Genomic DNA, 20,217 nt, shown 5'->3' with positions numbered 1-20,217 from the left:
GCTGGTTGAGCCCCACACTAACTAACACAAAAGTTTTTCAAAAAATGGTATTGCTAACAAGTTCGTTAATTGCATTCCAAGACCAAAAAATAACATTCATGATTTCATTCAAGTGAAAACAGGCTAGAAATCTATAATCTGAGAAGGACCACGTCGAAGGAGTATATTTTTAGCTTAAATCTAGACTGTAGATTAAAACAAAAGGCTCGGAGTTTATGGCGAAGTAAAAATTGCACGGAGCGCCCTATTTGGTCACCCCCATTTAACCTATACCTATTTTTTTAAAAAAGTTTTAACTTATACCCACTTTTTAAACAACTTCAGTCCCCTTTCTCCTCCTTCGTTTTCTTCTTCTTCTTCTTCTTCTTCTTCTTCTTCTTCTTCTCCTTCTTCTTTCTTCTGCTGCTGTTGGTGCTGCTATGAATATACAGTAATACAGATATATGTTGGATCCTGATGACTAGTATATTTTGTTCATGAGGGTTTTATGAAGCTTCTCTCTCTCTTTCTTCTTCTTTTTGCTTTCTGTATTGTATCTTTCCCTTTCTCAGTTGCTCATCATTTATTTGTTTTTACAATATAGCTTCTGCACCAGCAGGGTACAGACACCATAATAATCCTGTGTTAAGAAAATTGAATCATGAGTTACTAGTGTTTCAATCTGGCTAGTATGTTAGAAAGCTTTTTCAAAAACTTCAGCTTATATAGTGCTGAAGTTTTTACAAATGAACGAAATAACTTCAACATCTCTGTTGATGTTTTTGAAAAAGCTTATCCAGGACAAAAAAACTTCAGCTTATTTAGTGCTGAATTTTTTATGAATGAACTAAATAACTTCAGCATCTTCTGCTGAAGTTTTTAAAAAAGCTTAATAACAAAACTAATGAATCCATGATAAAAAACATCAGCTTATTTAGTGAAATTACAAACAAAAACTTCAGCAAATAGAGAATAAGACTTCAGCTACTATGCTTAAGTTCAACAATTACAAACAAAAACTTTAGTACACTTTGTTCAACACACTTGCTACTTCATGCCCGTCTACTAGAATGTTGAAGTTTTGCGTGATTGCCTTTGCTACTTCAGCCCCGTATGCTGAAGTTACGCGAAAAAGCGGGTACGCTTGCAATTGTTTTTTCAAAGCGGGCACGAGTTAAAACGTGACCGAAAAAGCGGGTATAAATGCAAATCCCCCTATGGCGAATAATAGGTTTTGGCAGCCACTAATACTTGCATTAAGGTAGGTTGTCTACATTATTATCCTTTGGGATGTGGCTCTTCCCCAACCCTGCGTAAATGCAAGATGCTTTGCTCCCCGCCCTTTAATAGTTTACTATTCCTCTAAGCTTCACCTGTATGGCTAGACATGAAGTATATGAGCAATAGGTGTTGGACTTTAAGCTTTGGGCTTTAAAGACTTTAAGCATTGGGCTTTAAAGTCTAAGAGTGTGAATTGGGAAATGGTGGGAAATAAAATGGAGGGAAATGAAAATTTGAATCAAGTGAGCTTTTGTCATGAACTTTGTACCACATTGGTGAAAGACAACTACACTTGTGTGTATAAATATGGGATCACTTCTTAGAACTCTTAAAAGGAGTTGAAGAGAATGAACTCTCGCGCCATCGCTCGCTCGTTCGCTCGGCTCGGCTTTGGCTTTGGCTTTGGCTTTGGATTTGGATTTGTCAAATGATCGATCGATAAGATTATTTTTTGGACAAAATGCCAGATCACTGCTGAAGATTCAGAAGTATAGACTGGCTGCGGTCCTGGCGTAACCGCGGTAGGACTGCGGCAGGAGGCATAAACTTCTGAAAAGGCACTTTTTCCCGAACAAACATCACACCTCTTCCAATAATTGCCTATAAATACTGCATACAGAATAATTTGTTATAAATTTCTCCTTGTATGATCTTCAAATCCATCAAATGGATGTAAAAACAACCTTCTTAAATGGTGATCTAGAGGAAGAAATTTACATGAACCAACCTAAAGGGTTTGTGGTTCCATAAAAAGAAAAGAAGGTGTGTCGACTTGTTAAGTGCCTTTATGGACTAAAACAAGCACCTAAGCAATGTCATGCGCAATTTGACCAAACAATGTTGTCAAATGGCTTTAAGATTAATGAATGTGACAAGTGTGTTTATATTAAGAACATTCCAAATCATATAGTAATTGTTTGCTTATATGTTGTGGTAGAGGGTCAGCCTTCTCTCTCTTCTTATTTTGTGGCGCCTCCTCAACAATGTTAGCCCTTATTATTGTCGAGTTTCCACGTGACTTCTTTTCAGCATTTTTGTTGTCTTCTTCTATCCTCAAACAAACAATCAAGTCTTCAAGTGTCATCTCCTTCCGCTTGTGTTTTAGATAGTTCTTAAAGTCCTTCCACAACGGAGGTAACTTCTCAATGAAAGCGCCGACTTGAAATGCCTCATTTATGACCATACCTTCAATAATAAATTCATAATTAATAACACGATAAATCTTATTAATAAAATTATTGATTCGGGTCATACGGTCAACAAGGAGATCATGCACAATGACTTGTAATTCTTGGACTTGAGTTATGACCGACCTAGTGTCAATTATCTTGAAATCCAAAAACCTTGCAGCCACGAACTTCTTAAGTCCGGCATCCTCAGTCTTGTACTTCTTCTTAAGCGCATTCCATAATGCTTTTGAAGTTTCCATGACACTATAGACATTGTACAAGCTATCTTCCAAACAACTCAAAATGTAGTTTTTACACAAGAAATCAGAATGTTTCCATGCTTCAGTTACCACAAATCGTTTGTCATCCGGAGTGCCTTCAGCCAGGACCGGAGGATCCTCCTTGATGAATCGCTGCAAACTCAACGTAGTCAGATAGAAGAGCATCTTCATTTGCCAACGTTTGAAGTCAATACCGGAAAACTTTCCGGGTTTTTCTGCTGGTGCCATAGCATGAGCAGGAGTAGAACGGCTTGACGAGGCCGCAACACTCGTAACAGTAGCACCCGTTCCCGCAACATTTCCATTAGTTTAGTTTTCATTCGACATGTTTCTGTAGAGTTGTAAACAAAACAGAACTTTGTTAAATCAGTGAAGCTTTGATATCTTCAAATTGAATACCAAACCAAACACACAATACGTAACAATGGTGAAGTTTTTATATACTTCAAACCCGTACGTTTCTTATTCCGGTAAAGTTTTGTTATACTTTAAACCGGACAGAACAATTATTGGAGTAGAAAGCACGAATGCTTTAGTCTCCAAAATTAATGCAAAATTACTGCTGCAAAAACAGATTAAACTTGCGGCAGAAATTAACACACTGCAAAATCAGATTAAATTGCTACTGCTGTCCAAAATAAAACAGCACTGAAACGTTGTTATCAAAATAAAAATAACTCTAGAAATTGAACTGAAACTAATGCTAACACCAAAAATGTCTCTTAAACCTATAATAAAGTTTTAACCAATCAGAAGCAAGAAACGATTGAAACAAATTGGATAGAAGCAACAGTAAACGATTTTGTTCTTTTTTCCTTTATTTTTAAACAAAACAAATTTCAAGGAACAACAAAATATGAAGCGGCAGTAAACAATGTTCCTTTTTCCTTTATTTCAAACATCTGCAGAATTTAAACAAAACCTGTAGCAAACACAATTAAACACAAAGACATGCTGCAGTCCAGAAAACGCAGCAATAACAATGCAAAAATTAACGCAGCAATAACAGTACAAAACCACACTGCCGGATTTTATAAAATTCCTTAAGCTTGTTATTAGTTCTGTGTGGAAACACAAAATTAGGAGGAAAATAAAGAGAAACTGTTAGAAGAAAAAACTGGAAAAAAACAGTAAACTATAAGAAATATTCCGAGTCCATAATTTGCTTGTGCGTCCTTAAGGAATTTTAACCCCCTCACACGTTGCCAAGGTAATGGATTAAATCCTCCCAGGATGAAACGGAATAAACCTTCCTGCAACAGTGGCAATACAAACTGCAGGATACCAACGAACTCAAAGAACGGAGCAAAATCACACTTACGAATTTGAGAGAGAGAGACTACGAATTAGAATGCAGTATTTTCAGAAAGAATAAAGTTCTGTAGTGTTTTTGGTGTATCAAAACCGAAGCCATGCCTCAGAATTTATAGGCAATTATTGGAAGAGGTGTTATGTTTGTTCTGGAAAAAGTGCCTTTTCAGAAGTTTACTGGTGTGGCTGTGGGGATAGCTCAGTTGGGAGAGCGTCAAACTGAAGATCTGAAGGTCGCGTGTTCGATCCACGCTCACCGCATTCGGATTGTTGGACTTTAAGCATTGGGCTTTAAAGACTTTAAGCATTGGGCTTTAAAGTCTAAGAGTGTGAATTGGAAAATGGTGGGAAATAAAATGGAGGGAAATGAAAATTTGAATCAAGTGAGCTTTTGTCATGAACTTTGTACCACATTGGTGAAAGACAACTACACTTGTGTGTATAAATATGGGATCACTTCTTAGAGCTCTTAAAAGGAGTTGAAGAGAATGAACCCTCGCGCCGTCGTCGTCGCTCGCTCGGCTTCGGCTTTGGATTTGGATTTGGATTTGGATTTGGATTTGATCGATCTATAAGATTATTTTTTGGACAAAATGCCAGATCACTGCTGAAGATTCAGAATTATAGTCTAGCCGCGGTCCTGGTGTAACCGCGGTAGGACCGCGCCAGAACCCTTCTGCAGATTCAGAGGGCCACTCTGGCCGCGGTCCTGGCGTAACCGCGGTAGGACCGCGGCAGGCGGCGTAAACTTCCGAAAAGGCACTTTTTCCAGAACAAACATCACACCTCTTCAAATAATTACCTATAAATTCTGAGGCATGGCTTCGGTTTTGAGACACCAAAAACATTACAGAACTTTCTTCTTTCTGAAAATACTGCATTCTGATTCGCAGTCTCTCTCTCTCAAATTCGTAAGTGTGATTTTGCTCCGCTCTTTGAGTCCGTTGGTATCCAGCAGTTTGTATTGCCACTGTTGCAGGAAGGTTTATTCCGTTTCATCCTGGGAGGATTTAATCCATTACCTTGGCAACGTGTGAGGGGGTTAAAATTTCTTAAGGACGCACAAATAAATTGTGGACTCGGAATATTTCTTATAGTTTACTGTTTTTTTTTCCAGTTTTTTCTTCTAACAGTTTTCTTTATTTCCTCCTAATTTTGTGTTTCCACACAGAATTAATAACAAGCTTAAGGAATTTAATAATCTAACGGTTCTGTGTTGAAATACATATATTAAACTATTATCTATATTTTGTATACTAGTTTGGAGACTAAAGCCTTCGTGATTTCTACTCCAATAATTGTTCTGCCCGGTTTAAAGTATAACAAAACTTTACCGGAATAAGAAACGTACGGGTTTGAAGTATATAAAAACTTCACCATTGTTACGTATTGTGTGTTTGGTTTGGTATTCAGTTTGAAGATATCAAAACTTCACTGATTTAACAAAGTTCTATTTTATTTCCAACTCTACAGAAACATGTCGAATGAAAATCAAACTAATGGAAATGTTGCGGGAACGGGTGTTACTATTACGAGTGTTGCTGCCTCATCAAGCCGTTTAACTCCTGCTCATGCTATGACACCGGCAGAAAAACCCGGAAAGTTTTTCGGTATTGACTTCAAACGTTGGCAAATGAAGATTCTCTTCTATCTGACTACGTTGAGTTTGTAGTGAATCATCAAGGAGGATCCTCTGGTCCTGGATGAAGGCACTTCGGATGACAAACGATTTGTGGTAACTGAAGCATGGAAACATTCTGATTTCTTGTGCAAAAACTACATTTTGAGTTGTTTGGAAGATAGCTTGTACAATGTCTATAGTGTCATGGAAACTTCAAAAGCATTATGGAATGTGCTTGAGAAGAAGTACAAGACTGAGGATGTCGGACTTAAGAAGTTCGTGGCTGCAAGGTTTTTGGATTTCAAGATGATTGACACTAGGTCGGTCATAACTCAAGTCCAAGAATTACAAGTCATTATGCATGATCTCCTTGCTGAAGGTATGACCCGAATCAATAATTTTATTAATAAGATTTTTTGTGTTATTAATTGTGAATTTATTATTGAAGGTATGGTCATAAATGAGGCCTTTCAAGTCGCTGCTTTCATTGAGAAGTTACCTCCGTTGTGGAAGGACTTTAAGAACTATCTTAAACACAAGCGGAATGAGATGACACTTAAAAACTTGATTGTTCGTTTGAGGATAGAAGAAGACAACAAAAATACTGAAAAGAAGTCACGTGGAAACTCGACAATAATAAGGGCTAACATTGTTGAGGAGGCGCCACAAAATAAGAAAAGAAAGAAGGCTTCTTGACCAAAGAATTACCTGAGCAAGAAAAAGTTCAAGGGTAATTGCCATAACTGTGGAAAATCTGGGCATAAGGCCGTGGATTTTCGTGCACCAAAGAATGACAAGAAGAAGAAGAATCAAGCTAACATGGTTGAAAATGCTGAAGAAATGGAGGACTTGTGTGCAATGCTGTCTGAATGCAACTTGGTAGGAAATCCTAAAGAATGGTGGATTGATTCTGGAGCCACCCGCCATGTTTGTGCTAACAAGGAGTTATTTTCTTCCTATTCCCCCGTAGGACCCGACGAGACAATTTTCATGGGAAATTCGTCTACAGCTAAAATTGAAGGAGTTGGCAAGATTGCATTGAAGATGACGTCGGAAAAAATTGTGACTCTAAACCAAGTTCTCCATGTTCCAGAAATTCACAAGAATCTTGTGTCTACCTCACTTCTTGTCAAGAATGGATTCAAATGTATTTTTGTTTTTAATAGTATTGTACTAAGTAAGAATGATGTGTATGTAGGAAAAGGTTACCTGAATGAGGGTCCTTTTAAGCTAAATGTAATAGCAGTTCCTATCAATAAAGTTAATACTTCTTCTTACTTACTTGAGTCAAATACTTTGCGTGCACGCTTAGGTCACGTCAACTTCAAAACATTGCGAAAAATGATAAATTTAGAAGTATTGCCAAAATTTGATTGCATTAATTCTAAATGTCAAATATGTGTGGAATCAAAATATGCTAAGCATCCTTATAAGTCTGTTGAAAGGAATTCAAGTCCTTTAGACTTAATTCACACAGATATTTGCGACATGAAGTCAACACCATTTCGCGGTGGGAAAAAGTATTTTATTACTTTTATTGATGATAGCACGAGATATTTCTATGTTTATTTACTTAATAGTAAAGATGAGACAATTGATGCTTTCAAGCAATACAAGAGTGAAGTTGAAACACAACTAAACAAAAAGATCAAAATGATAAGAAGTGATAGGGGTGGTGAATATGAATCTCCTTTTGAAGAAATATGTTTGGAAAATGGCATTATTCACCAAACAACTGCCCCTTACTCTCCACAATCTAATGGAATTGCGGAGAGAAAGAATCGAACATTGAAAGAGATGATGAATGCGTTGTTGATAAGCTCTGGTTTACCACAGAATTTGTGGGGGGAAGCAATACTTACAGCTAACCGAATAATCAACCGTGTACCTCATAGTAAAACACAGTCCATGCCTTATGAAAAATGGAAAGGAAGGAAGCCCAGCTTGAAATACTTCAAAGTGTGGGGGTGTTTAGCTAAGGTACAAGTTCCTAAACCTAAAAGGGTTAAGATAGGTCAAAAAACGGTTGAATGTGTATTTATTGGATATGTAACCAATAGCAAGGCATATCGTTTTCTGGTTCATAAATCAGAAAATCCTGAGATTCACATTAATACGATAATAGAATCAGATAATGCTGAATTCTTTGAAACTATTTATCCGTATAAAAAGGAAAGTGAAGTGACCTGCCAAAAGTCAAAACGACCTCGGGAGGAAATAACAGATGGTATGCCTAATGAAGAAAATCCAAGAAGAAGTAAACGTCAAAGGATATCTACTTCATTCGGTCCAGATTTTCTGACTTTTCTGTTAGAAAATGAGCCTCGTACCTTCAAGGAAGCAATGTCTTCCTCAGAAGCACAATATTGGAAAGAAGCTGTCAATAGTGAAATAGAATCCATATTGAGCAACCATACCTGGGAATTGGTTGATCTTCCTCCAGGTAACAAAACATTGTGTTTTAAATGGATTTTTAAGAAGAAAATGAAAGACGATGGTACTATTGACAAATACAAGGTAAGACTTGTTGTCAAAGGATTTAGATAGCGAGAAGGTCTTGACTATTTTGACACATACTCGCCGGTAACAAGAATTACATCCATTCAGATGCTAATAGCATTAGTCGCCTTGTATGGTCTTCAAATCCATCAAATGGATGTAAAAACAGCCTTCTTAAATGGTGATCTAGAGGAAGAAATTTACATGAACCAACCTGAAGGGTTTGTGGTTCCGGAAAAAGAAAAGAAGGTGTGTCGACTTGTTAAGTCCCTTTATGGACTAAAACAAGCACCTAAGCAATGACATGCGAAATTTGACCAAACAATGTTGTCAAATGGCTTTAAGATTAATGAATGTGATAAGTGTGTTTACATTAAGAACATTCCAAATCATATAGTAATTGTTTGCTTATATGTTGATGATATGCTAATAATGAGCAAAGACATTGCCGACATTCAAGCTACTAAGCGTATGCTTGCTAGTAAGTTTGATATGAAAGACTTAGGAGTTGCCGATGTAATTCTAGGAATTAAAATCCAGAGGACTCCTCAGGGTCTAGCTTTGTCTCAATCACATTACGTGAAAATGGTACTTGAAAAATTCAAACACTTGGAATTTAGAAGTGCAAGAACTCCAATTGACTTAAACCATCATCTTATAAAGAATAAAGGTGAAAACACATCTCAATTGGAGTATGCTCGTGTATTGGGAAGCTTAATGTATATCATGAACTGTACACGTCCTGATATAGCTTGTGCAATAAGTAAACTTAATCAATTCACAAGTAATTCCAACAAACATCACTGGGTGGCAATGAAATGAGTTCTGGGATATTTGGAATATACCCAAGACTACTACGCTTTACATTACAATAAATATCTTGTGGTTATCGAAGGATATAGTGATGCGAATTGGATAATCGGCTCAACAGAAACAAAGTCCACAAGTGGATATGTTTTTACTATTGGTAGAGGAGCAGTATCTTGGAAGTCTTCCAAATAGACGTGCATCGCTCGCTCTACAATGAAATCAGAGTTTATAGCTTTGGATAAGGCTGGCGAAGAAGCTGAATGGCTTCGAAATTTCTTAGAAGACATTCCGTTCTAGCCAAAACCTTTGGCTCCTATATGCATACATTGCGATAGTGAGGCTGCAATAGGACGGGCAGTGAACGTTATGTATAACGGAAAGTCACGTCATATACGACGAAGACATAACACCGTTAGACAACTACTTTCTAGTGGAATTATCACTACTGATTATGTAAGATCAAAGGATAATGTGGCGGATCCGCTTACAAAAGGCTTAACTAGAGAGGGAGTTGAGAAATCATCTAAGGGAATGGGACTATGGACGAGGACAAGTCAACATGGCGGTAACTCTACCTAGAATTTTGGATTTTCCGAGATCTATGTTCAAGGAGCTCAAACAAAGTTGTGATTGACCAGTTCAACATTGTCAAAGTAAAGTCTTTGGTCCCTTCTCGTGATGAAGACAATGTTCAGTAACAAGGATAGAACTTTACACGTTCTTTAATGATTACCTAAGTTTGATGTGGTATTTATTAAATAGTGTCAATCTAGAGGATTACATGTTTAGGAATCACCTATGTAAGTGTGAAGTGGAAGCCGCTTCAATGAGAATTCTGTAAGGCCAATTCTCTACGCACTTATGAAACCAGGAGGTGTTCATGGCTGAAACAAACACAACAATGAGAACCAAAAGACGGTTAAGGGTTGATTGTCTGACATATGGTTGTCTAGGTATACACTAAAGTTCGACGGTTCAAAGATATCAAATCTACCGATTGACCGAATATATCCGACATACTCTCACTACGGAAAGTTCAAAGGGAAACCTACTTATCCAGATGCAATTAATCCTTACTAAATACGAAGATTATTTAAGCATTGGGCTTTAAGCATTGGGCTTTAAAGACTTTAAGCATTGGGCTTTAAAGTCTAAGAGTGTGAATTGGGAAATGGTTGGAAATAAAATGGAGGGAAATGAAAATTTGAATCAAGTGAGCTTTTGTCATGAACTTTGTACCACATTGGTGAAAGACAACTACACTTGTGTATATAAATATGTGATCACTTCTTAGAGCTCTTAAAAGGAGTTGAAGAGAATGAACCCTCGCGCCGTCGTCGTCGCTCGCTCGGCTCGACTTCGGCTTCGGCTTCGGCTTCGGCTTCGGCTTCGGCTTTGGATTTGGATTTGTCAAATGATCGATAAGATTATTTTTTGGACAAAATGCCAGATCACTGCTGAAGATTCAGAAGTATAGTCTGGCCGCGGTCCTGGTGTAACCGCGCCAGAACCCTTCTGCAGATTCAGAGGGCCACTCTGGCCGCGGTCCTGGCGTAACCGCGGTAGGACCGCGGCAGGCGGCGTAAACTTCTGAAAAGGCACTTTTTCCAGAACAAACATCACACCTCTTCCAATAATTGCCTATAAATTCTGAGGCATGGCTTCAGTTTTGAGACACCAAAAACATTACAAAACTTTCTTCTTTCTGAAAATACTGCATTCTGATTCGCAGTCTCTCTCTATCAAATTCGTAAGTGTGATTTTGCTCCGTTCTTTGAGTTCGTTGGTATCCTGCAGTTTGTATTGCCACTGTTGCAGGAAGGTTTATTCCGTTTCATCCTGGGAGGATTTAATCCATTACCTTGGCAACGTGTGAGGGGGTTAAAATTCCTTAAAGACGCACAAGCAAATTGTGGACTCGGAATATTTCTTATAGTTTACTGTTTTTTTTTTCAGTTTTTTCTTCGAACAGTTTTCTTTATTTTCCTCCTAATTTTGTGTTTCCACGCAGAATTAATAACAGTAGGTACCCTCAAAGAACCAGTGTCCAAAGAGTACAAGAAATAGAGAAAAGTAAGCAAGAAATCAGGCGAACACACATTCAACGCACAAAAGTTTAAAATGATTTTATGTGCATAAAGAAGCCATTTATTTTCTGACTGACCAGCCTATCGTCACGATTGAAAATGAGGTGTCTCAACAGAAACTATCCGGCACATTTTCTTTGCCATATGGTCTAGACTAAAAAACGGGCATATTCAACTATATACAGAACAACTGAAATTTACCACAACTATTTCCATAATAAAAAAACGTCTATACCATGGAAATGAGTTGTGTCGAGAACATATATGAAAACAGTATTGATTGTTTAGAATAAGAATCATCATACCTTAGAGATGTACGTATAATGAAATTTAATATTCTTAGAACAGGTCGTGGAGATATATGGTTTGTTTAATATTGTCCTTTCATTGTGTATATGGGTGAACTCGGGGTCACTACACATCCCGAGCGCTTGGTAAGTCAAACGAAGTAAGAAGTATGAATGAGATAGAGACCTAATCCGAGAACTTTTCGAATCGAGGCTCAAACGGGGTGCTTGCCACCGAGCCTGACAAGACGAACGGGCTCGGAGACCTCGGAAAGCACTACAAACAGTTGCACATGACTAACAGAGGACCATGATATCCATGCTCAATCGGATATCATGGCGCAGATCTTACCCGATGTCGGTAGTTAACGTACATGGAGGATTTTTACATTTTTTAGAATTGTACTAGGAGTAAAATTCCCCTACTATATAAATGTGAAGTTTTTTGTTCAATACACACATTGTAACACACATATCATTGCAATACAAACTTATTTCTCTGCTTTCTAGCTATTGAAAGGTTCTTATTTTAATCATAGTTCTTCACATATATTTGGCTTCAAATCGAGGGTCTGATCGAGGGCAAAACTATTGTTCAGTTCAAATTCGAGCCCGGACTCAACGTGACAACTGGTTTGGTTATTGATTTTATCTTTAATTCGTTTATCTAACATTCTTGATCACTTGTATTAAATCAATCCACATATCCTTAATACCACATATAAATTTAGTTGTTATCTTTTTTAAGGATAAACAGTTTGGTGCGTACCGTGGGACTAAAGATAATAGTGGCGGTTTGATATAAATCTCCATAACATATTCTATTTTACACTTGTTCTTTAAGGTCTCAATTTCAGGTAAGCTTAAAATGTCAAATTCTCAGTCCGCCCACTTGAACGTTGAGGATGGGTCTGGCTATCATGGTGAAAACAACAATGTGGTGCCTAGCAATGAGGTTCCCCTTGCTGATCCCAACAGAGTCCCAGTCATAGACCCAGTCGATGCTAACTCGCAGGTGGCCATCGACGCCAACCTGCCTACCGACCCCGAGAATAACTTTTGCAGAGGAGCCCGACAAACGGTTCGAGGAACGCCCGAAGGCGAAGTCGACGGGATCAGTCTGTGATTGATCTTAAAAATGTTGCAGGCTCACCATGAGGCGATGGTGCAACTGCAAAATCAAAGCCGCGCCCCCAACAGAGTGGAACCCGAACCACCCCGGGGTGAAACTGAGCCAAGTGTCAGCCCCGAAGAAATGAAAATGCTTGAAGCATTAGCAAAACAGGTGGAATTAGGTGAAAAGAAAATTGAGTCAAACGACAAGAAGGTGAAAACATATAATTTTAGGGTCGATCAAATCCCAGGAGCGCCCTTGATATTGAAAGGCTCGGACTCCAAGAAATTTGTCCAGAAACCTTTTCCTCCGAGAGCGAAACCAAAGCCAACCCCGAAGAGGTTTTGTATGCCCAATATTCCACAATATAGTGGAACCACGGATTCGAATGAGCGTGTGACCTCCTACACTTGCGCCATAAAAGGTAACGACTTGAAAGACAATGAAATCGAGTCAGTGTTATTAAGATGTTTGGGGAAACTCTGTCGAAAGAAGCAATGATATGGTACCACAACTTGCCCCCAAATTCCATTGATTTATTCGCTATGCTCGTGGATGCTTTTGTAAAGGCTCATGTCAGGGCCATCAAGGTCGAAACCAGAAAATCTGACCTTTTCAAAGTTAAGCAAAGGGACAACGAGATTCTCAGAGAGTTTATAGGTTTTAAACGGAACAGATGGACTTGGCTCCGGTTGCAGACGATTGGGCTGTTCATACATTCAATCAAGGACTTAACCCCCCCTCCTTGGCTTCGCAGCAGCTGAACCAAAATTTGGCAGAGTAGCCGGCGGTAACTTGGGTCGATGTCCACAACAGGTACCATTCAAAAATCAGAGTCGAGGACGACCAAATCAGAGCCCCTTCTGGGTCCATTTATCCCATCAGAACTGACGATAGGCCTAACAGAGTCATCGATCATGAATCAAGGCTGGTCTGAGATCGGTATCAACCATACAATGCAGATTGAAGGGGAAGCGGGCATGGGCATAACCTCATAAGGAACGAGAAGAACAACGACCGTGGACCTATAGACGAAGTCTGATGAGCAAGAAAGGTTTTGACAGGCCTCTCGGGGGAAGGGAAGCGCCAAGATTATCAGAGTATAACTTCAACGTTGATGCAACCAACATCGTATAGGCCATTGGGCGCATCAAGGAAACCAAGTGGCCTCGACCATTGTAGTCCGATCTTACCCAAAAAGATCCTAACCTGATGTGTAAGTATCATGGCACTCATGGCCACAGGACCGAGGACTGTTGACAATTGAGAGAAAAAGTTGCTCGGTTGTTCAATAATGGGGATCTCCGAGAGCTTCTGAGTGACCGATCCAAAAAACATTTCAGGAACAAAGACTCCAACAAATAGTCTGAACAAGAAGAACCTTAGCACGTCATCAACATGATCATTGGAGGGGTCGATGTCCCCCATGGGCCAATGATAAAGCACACTAAAGTATCCATCACGAGGGAAAAACGCATCTGAGATTACATCCCGGAGGGAACCATTTCGTTCAGTGACAAGGATGCCGAGGGCATCATACAACTTCATAATGATGCACTGGTGATATCCATACTTATCAACAAATCTCGAGTTAAACATGTATTGATTGATCCAGGAATCTCGGCCAACACCTTTAGATCAAGGGTCGTAGAGCAGTTGGGGTTACGGGATCAAATAGTGCCGGCAGTCCTAGTGTTGATCAGATTTAACATGGCATGCGAAACTACTAAAGGAGAAATAACCCTTCTAGTGAATACCGCTAGGATGATTCAAGATACAAAATTCTACGTAATCAAAGGGGACATGAGGTATAACACCTTATTTGAAAGGCCATGGGTTCATAACATGAGGGCAGTACCCTGAACATTACACCAGGCACTGAAATTCCCTACGCCAGGAGGAATTAAGAAGGTCTACGGAGAGCAGCCAGCAGCAAAGGAAATGTTTGCAGTCGACAAGGTGATTCCAGTATCCGTGGTCTCGACATCAAAGAACAAGAGCTGACCTGGAAGGAAAAAATTAAATAGCAATCACCGATATAGGCCCCAACCAAACCAGAAGAGCGAGGAGCAGGCGAAGAGAATGATTACGGAGTTCCTAGGTCGCTCATTGCTCCTGATGATTCCGATGCCACCAAATTAACGGTCGAGGAGATGGAGCAAGTCATATTGATCGAACACTTAACTGATGGAAGGTATACCTGGGCACTAGGTTAACTCCCGACCTCAGAAAAAAAACTCATTAAAATTCTTATAGCTAATATAGATTGTTTCGCTTGGTCCCATCTTAACATGGCAGGGATCCCGCTGAAGGTAACCACTCATAAGCTTAGTTTTGACCTGAAGTTCCATCCGGTCGTCCAGAAAAGGACACCGTAGTCCGAGGTCAAGCACAAATTCATCAAGGATGAGGTATCTAAACTCCATAAAATAGGATCCATTCGGGAAGTTAAGTACCCGGACTAGTTGGCCAATGTAGTGGTAGTACCTAAGAGAGGAAATAAGCTAAGAATGTGTGTGGATTATAAAGATTTGAACAAGGCATGCCCTAAGGATTTTTTTCCTTTTCCTAACATCAATCGGATGATTGACGCGATAGCCAGCCACGAGATACTTAGTTTTTTCGATGCCTATTCCTGGTACAACCAAATTCGTGTGACCCGAGCGATCAAGAAAAACTTCTTTTATCACTAAATTCGGCACCTATTGTTATAACGTAATGCCATACGGATTAAAAAATGCCAATGCCACTTATCAACGCCTAATAAACCGGATGCTCGAAGAACATATAGGAAAATCAATGAAAGTTTATATTGATGACATATTAGTCATGTCCCTGCGAGCGGAGGACCATTTGAAACATTTGCAGGAAGCCTTTGACATATTAAGCAGATAAAATATGAAGCTGAACTTGGAAAAGTGCGCATTCAGGGTTAGATCCAGAAAATTCCTCAGGTTCATGGTATCTAACCAGGGGATCGAGATCAATCCCGACAAAATCAAAGCCATAGAAGACATCACTGTGGTGGACACCGTCAAGAACATTCAGAGGCTGATCGGGCGTATAGCTGCCCTAGTCCGGTTCATATTGAGATCCTTCGACAAAAGCCATCATTTCTTCTAATTGTTGAAGAAGAATAATAACTTTTCTTGGACCCTAGAATGCCAACAAGCTTTGGAAGAACTCAAACGGTACCTTTTAAATCCCCCCGCTCCACACTCCGAAGGCGGATGGACAGTTTTACCTTTACTTGGCGGTTTTCGAGGTGGTGGTTAGTGGAGTCTTAGTCCGGGAAGAGGAAGGTACGCAATTACCTATTTACTATGTCAGTAGAACTCTAGGCGAGGTCGAAACACGGTATCCTCACCTAGAAAAATTGGCGGTCGCTTTGCTAAGTGCCTCCAGAAAGTTAAAATCGTACTTTCAATGTCAACCCATATGTATCGTAACCTCTTAACCACTGAGGAACATCATGCACAAGCCCCAGCTCTCGGGCCACTTGGCCAAACGAGCCCTTAAAATCAGCAGGTACGATATAGAGTATCGACCTCAAACCACCATAAAATCTCAAATTTAGGCGACTTCATGGCCGACTTTATGCCGGCCTTAGTGCCCGAAGTCGAAAGAGAAATTATTGCTAGCCTCGGGGACTACCTCGAGAATTTGGACCCTTTTTAGGGACGGTGCCTTGATTGCAAAAGGGTCCGAGCTCGTCATCGTGCTGAAACCTCCTACAGGGAATGCAGTTAAGCAGTCTATTAGAGTTGTGAAATTGACTAACAACGAGGCTGAGTATGAGGCCATGATTGTAGGTCTCGAATTGGCTAAAAGCCTTGGGACCGAGGTGGTCGAAGCTAAGTGCAATTATCACCTCGTGGTGAATCAAGTCAATGGGACGTTCGAAGTGAAAGAGGAACGAATGCAAAGGTATTTAGACAAGTTACATGTAACGCTGCATCAATTCAAGGAATGGACCCTACAACACGTGCCCCGAGATCAAAACAACAAGGTTGATGCTCTGGCTAACTTGGGGTCATCAGTTAATAAAAATTAATTCAGTTCGGGAATAATCGTACAACTCATGAAGTCGGTGATAAAAGAAGGCCACACCGAAGTAAACAGAACAAGTTTAACCTAGGATTGGAGGAACAAGTACATAGACTACTTGAAAACTAGGAAATTGCCATTGGATCCCAAAGAATCGAGAGCCCTGCGTACCAAGGCTGCCAGATTTAGTTTGGTCGAAGGGACATTGTTCAGGAGAACATTCCACGACCCGTTATCCAGATGCTTAGGGCAGGGAGATACCGAGTACGCCTTGAGATAAGTTCACAAAGGCACTTGCGGGAACCATTGGGGGGAAGAATATTTGGTTCGAAAATTAATTTGGGCCGACTATTATTGGACCGAAATGGAGAAGGATGCGAAAGACTTCGTATGAAAATGCGACGACTGCCAGAGACACGCACCGATGATCCATCAACCGAGATAGCTACTCCACTTGGTCCTGTCCCCATGGCCGTTTATAAAATGGGGAATGAACATTGCCAGTCCCCTACCATGGGCACCCGATAAAGCTCAATTCGTACTATTTATGACTGATTATTTTTCCAAATGGGTCGAGGCTCATGCTTCGAAAAGGTCCAGGAGAAATAAGTCATTGAATTCATATGGGACCAGATAATATGTCGATTTGGGATACCGGCCGAAGTCGTGTGCGATAATAGGAAACAATTCATCGACAACAAGGTAAATAAATTTTTCGAAGATCACAAGATTAAGAAGACACTATCAACACCTTACCACCCTAGTGGGAATGGACATGTGGAATCAACAAACAAGACCATACTTCAAAACCTAAAGAAGAGGTTGAGCGATGCCAAAGGGAAATGGAAGGAAATCTTGCCCAAAGTCCTACGGGCATATCGTACAACCTTGAAGTCTATTCCAGTGCCACTCTGTTTTCATTGGTCTACGGAGCCAAAGTCTTGATACTAGTCGAGGTGGGAGAGTCGAGCTTCAGATTCCAATATGCGATCGAAGAGTCAAATTGAAAGGCCATGATCACGAGCCTGGAACTATTGGATGAAAGGCGTGAGGCAACTTTAGTCTGGTTGGCCGTCCAGAAATAGTAAATAGAAAGACATTACAATCAAAGAGCCAACCTCCGACATTTCAAGATCGGGGACTTGGTGTTAAGGAAAGTAAGATTACACACCCGGAACCCGAATGAGGGAAATCTGGGACTGAATTGGGAATAAGTGTATCGATTCATCGGAATTACCAGTAAAGGCTCATACAAACTCAAAGGGAAACAATGTGAAACTACTGAATAACTGGAACGTGACACACTTAAAGCGGTACTACTGCTAAGGTATGATCTCAAATACTCTTTAATCATGTTATGAATCGGACTAGCACTTGCAAGCAACAGCCAAGGATGGATGTGGCTGTTTGGTCTTAAAGAACGCATTGTACTCTTTTTTCCTTGAACCGGTTTTGTCCCAAAATTGGGCTTTTGGCAAGGTTTTTAATGAGGCAACGTTAAAACATGCTAACATAGATTCGAAGCCCGTCTCAGGCCGGAGTCAATGATCATTCGCTTTATGTCAACAATATCCGAGAACTCTCATTCCCAACCTCGAATATTGGGGGCCATTTCCCTCGGACTAAGGATCAAGGTTTTTTAGCAAGAAAAGAAGAAAAACTTTGTATACTAGAAGCTAAGGCTTGGTGGTTAGGATTCACTGTAAGGGCCAATCGGTCGTATGCATCGTGCTCACATAGTCCACTCAAGCCATGATACAAGTTTTTATGCGCTTTCGATCGTGTACGTTACACAATGAGAAATAAAAGAAAGTTTTGCCTTGCTATTTATGCATTTTCTTGATTCTTAAATTTAGGATCCTAAGAGCCCACGGGCTACCCCTACTCGGGGACTATCAAGGCCAAGGGCTACCCCTATTTAGGGACTGTCATTCAAAGAAAATTCGTAAAACCTGGTCTATCAAATCTCGGAAGCACCAAACCTATGAGACAGTGCCCAAATACGAAGGCTATGGCCACCCTAAAAATGGCTCAAAGACGTCCGAAGCTCGTAATCAGAAAGTAAGGCCTTTATAAGAACTCGAAACCTACTAAGAGGTTAGCCTCGACAAAACAATTGTCTAAAAATTGCTTAAGCATCTTGAAAAAATCTCCGTTCACACTGAGTTTTCATAACTTCAAGCAAACAAAGTTTTATTAAGGTCAGGCCCGGTTCGAACATCTAAAAAATGAACGCCCTATAACTACATTCGATTCTATGATAAAGTATTAGAAATATTACATGAACATAAATTATGAAAAAGATGCTCGAAAAGTAAAGGTATTATATTGCCAGAAAGGGAAAATTTCATATACACACACACACACACACACACACATTTCAGAGTATATTAACACAGGCCCAATAAAAATGGCCTCAAAATAAACAAAACAAAAATATGTATATGAGAAAAAACTAAAAAAACACTAAGGCATCTACGCCTAGTCTTCATCGGGGCCGACTCAGAGCCGTCGGAGCCTTCAGATCCCTCGGAACCCTCAAAGCCTTCTGTACTTTTGGGCTCATAAAGCTTCTTCCCCTCGGCCTCAGACTTTTTGGCTTCCTAGATCTTAGCCGACGGGTCAAAGCTTCGGGTGTGGATCTCTTCGAGGGTCTCTCTTCGGGATAGCCGCTTCATATATTCGGTCTTTGCCTTCAGGAGGATCTCGACTGCCTCCACATTGGCCTTGTATTAGGCCACCATTTCTTCGGCATAAGTGGAGGTTGTATCCAACTTGGACTTCACTGCCTCATATTCTCTGTCGAGGGCATCCCGCTCCATGACAACCGAGCTCAGTTGTGCTCTGAGATCGTCATTGAATTGAGACCACTTGTTAGCTTTATCCTTTGCCAACTGGAGTTGGTTCTCAATCGATGCCAGTTTTGCCTTGGTAGCTTCCTTCAGCCATGGCTTGGATCTTGTTCATCTCGGCTCGGCTTAGAGTTAGTCGATCAGGTCAATTTTCTGTTGGACTTGTGAGGTTGTGTTGTTAGACACCATGACTATCTCATTGTTTTTAACTTCACATACCTTTACCTTTTCGACCAGGTCGGCATGTTCCCACTTCAGGATCGAAGCGTCCTTTTGAGCCCTATCCAGCTCGGCCTGAAAATCCTTGACGACCCCGTCTTGTTGCTCACTAAGAAGCCTGAACATATCTTTCTTCCAAACCTTCTCCATAAGATTGAACTCGAGCTAGTTGATTTCGAAGCGATACCGGAGGAAGCTCTCATGGTGAAGCACCAAGGCCTGCACAAAAAAAAAAATAGTAAGAGATATTGAAACCTAAGTGGAATTCACAAGGGAATATTGATGCCTTACCGATTCAGCGCCTGCTCGCCTTGCTGAAGAGCCTCGCGCGCTTACCTCGTTCATCTTCGCCTGGTCCTCTTCCATTGCCAGTCATCGGAGGTAGCTGGCTATGCCCACTGGAGAAAACAAAACCCGAGCATCCTATAGGACTGTAAGAATGACTGTTCTCTTATGGCCGGGGTCCACACTCGGAGCAAGAAACTGCTTCACCAATTTTGGGCTCAAACTCGGCCCGCCAGCTTCTGAAGGTGCATAATTCTTCGGGATCTCCAGGTCGCCCAACCTAAAAAAATCTTCCAAAGTGGACATGTCCACGCCATCGAAGAAGGAGTGGAGAGAGTCGTCCGCGCCATTAACTCCTTCACTTAACTTCTTCTT

The 20,217-nt window shown here is 40.4% G+C and overlaps 1 protein-coding gene and 1 non-coding gene across 2 annotated transcripts; one reads left to right on the top strand and one right to left on the bottom strand.

Annotated features, from left to right (window-relative positions):
• Positions 1-2,146: 2,146 nt before the first annotated feature.
• Positions 2,147-2,938, bottom strand: LOC138879204 (uncharacterized). Its single transcript, XM_070158800.1, has one exon. The coding sequence runs from the start codon at positions 2,936-2,938 to the stop codon at positions 2,147-2,149; it is 792 nt and encodes a 263-aa protein (XP_070014901.1).
• Positions 2,939-4,209: 1,271 nt separating this feature from the next.
• TRNAF-GAA (transfer RNA phenylalanine (anticodon GAA)) lies at positions 4,210-4,282 on the top strand. Its single transcript has one exon. It is a non-coding gene; the product is annotated as a tRNA-Phe (tRNA).
• Positions 4,283-20,217: the final 15,935 nt, after the last annotated feature.

Source organism: Nicotiana sylvestris, chromosome 10, assembly GCF_000393655.2.
Source record: "Nicotiana sylvestris chromosome 10, ASM39365v2, whole genome shotgun sequence".
Taxonomy (NCBI): domain Eukaryota; kingdom Viridiplantae; phylum Streptophyta; class Magnoliopsida; order Solanales; family Solanaceae; genus Nicotiana; species Nicotiana sylvestris.
The sequence above is the reverse complement of the archived record's forward strand: the minus strand, read 5'-3'. Positions and strand labels throughout refer to the sequence as shown.

What these genes read in the sequence shown, in the direction of transcription:
- LOC138879204 (XM_070158800.1), bottom strand. Translation starts at nt 2,938, where the DNA reads ATGGCACCAGCAGAAAAACCCGGAAAGTTTTCCGGTATTGACTTCAAA.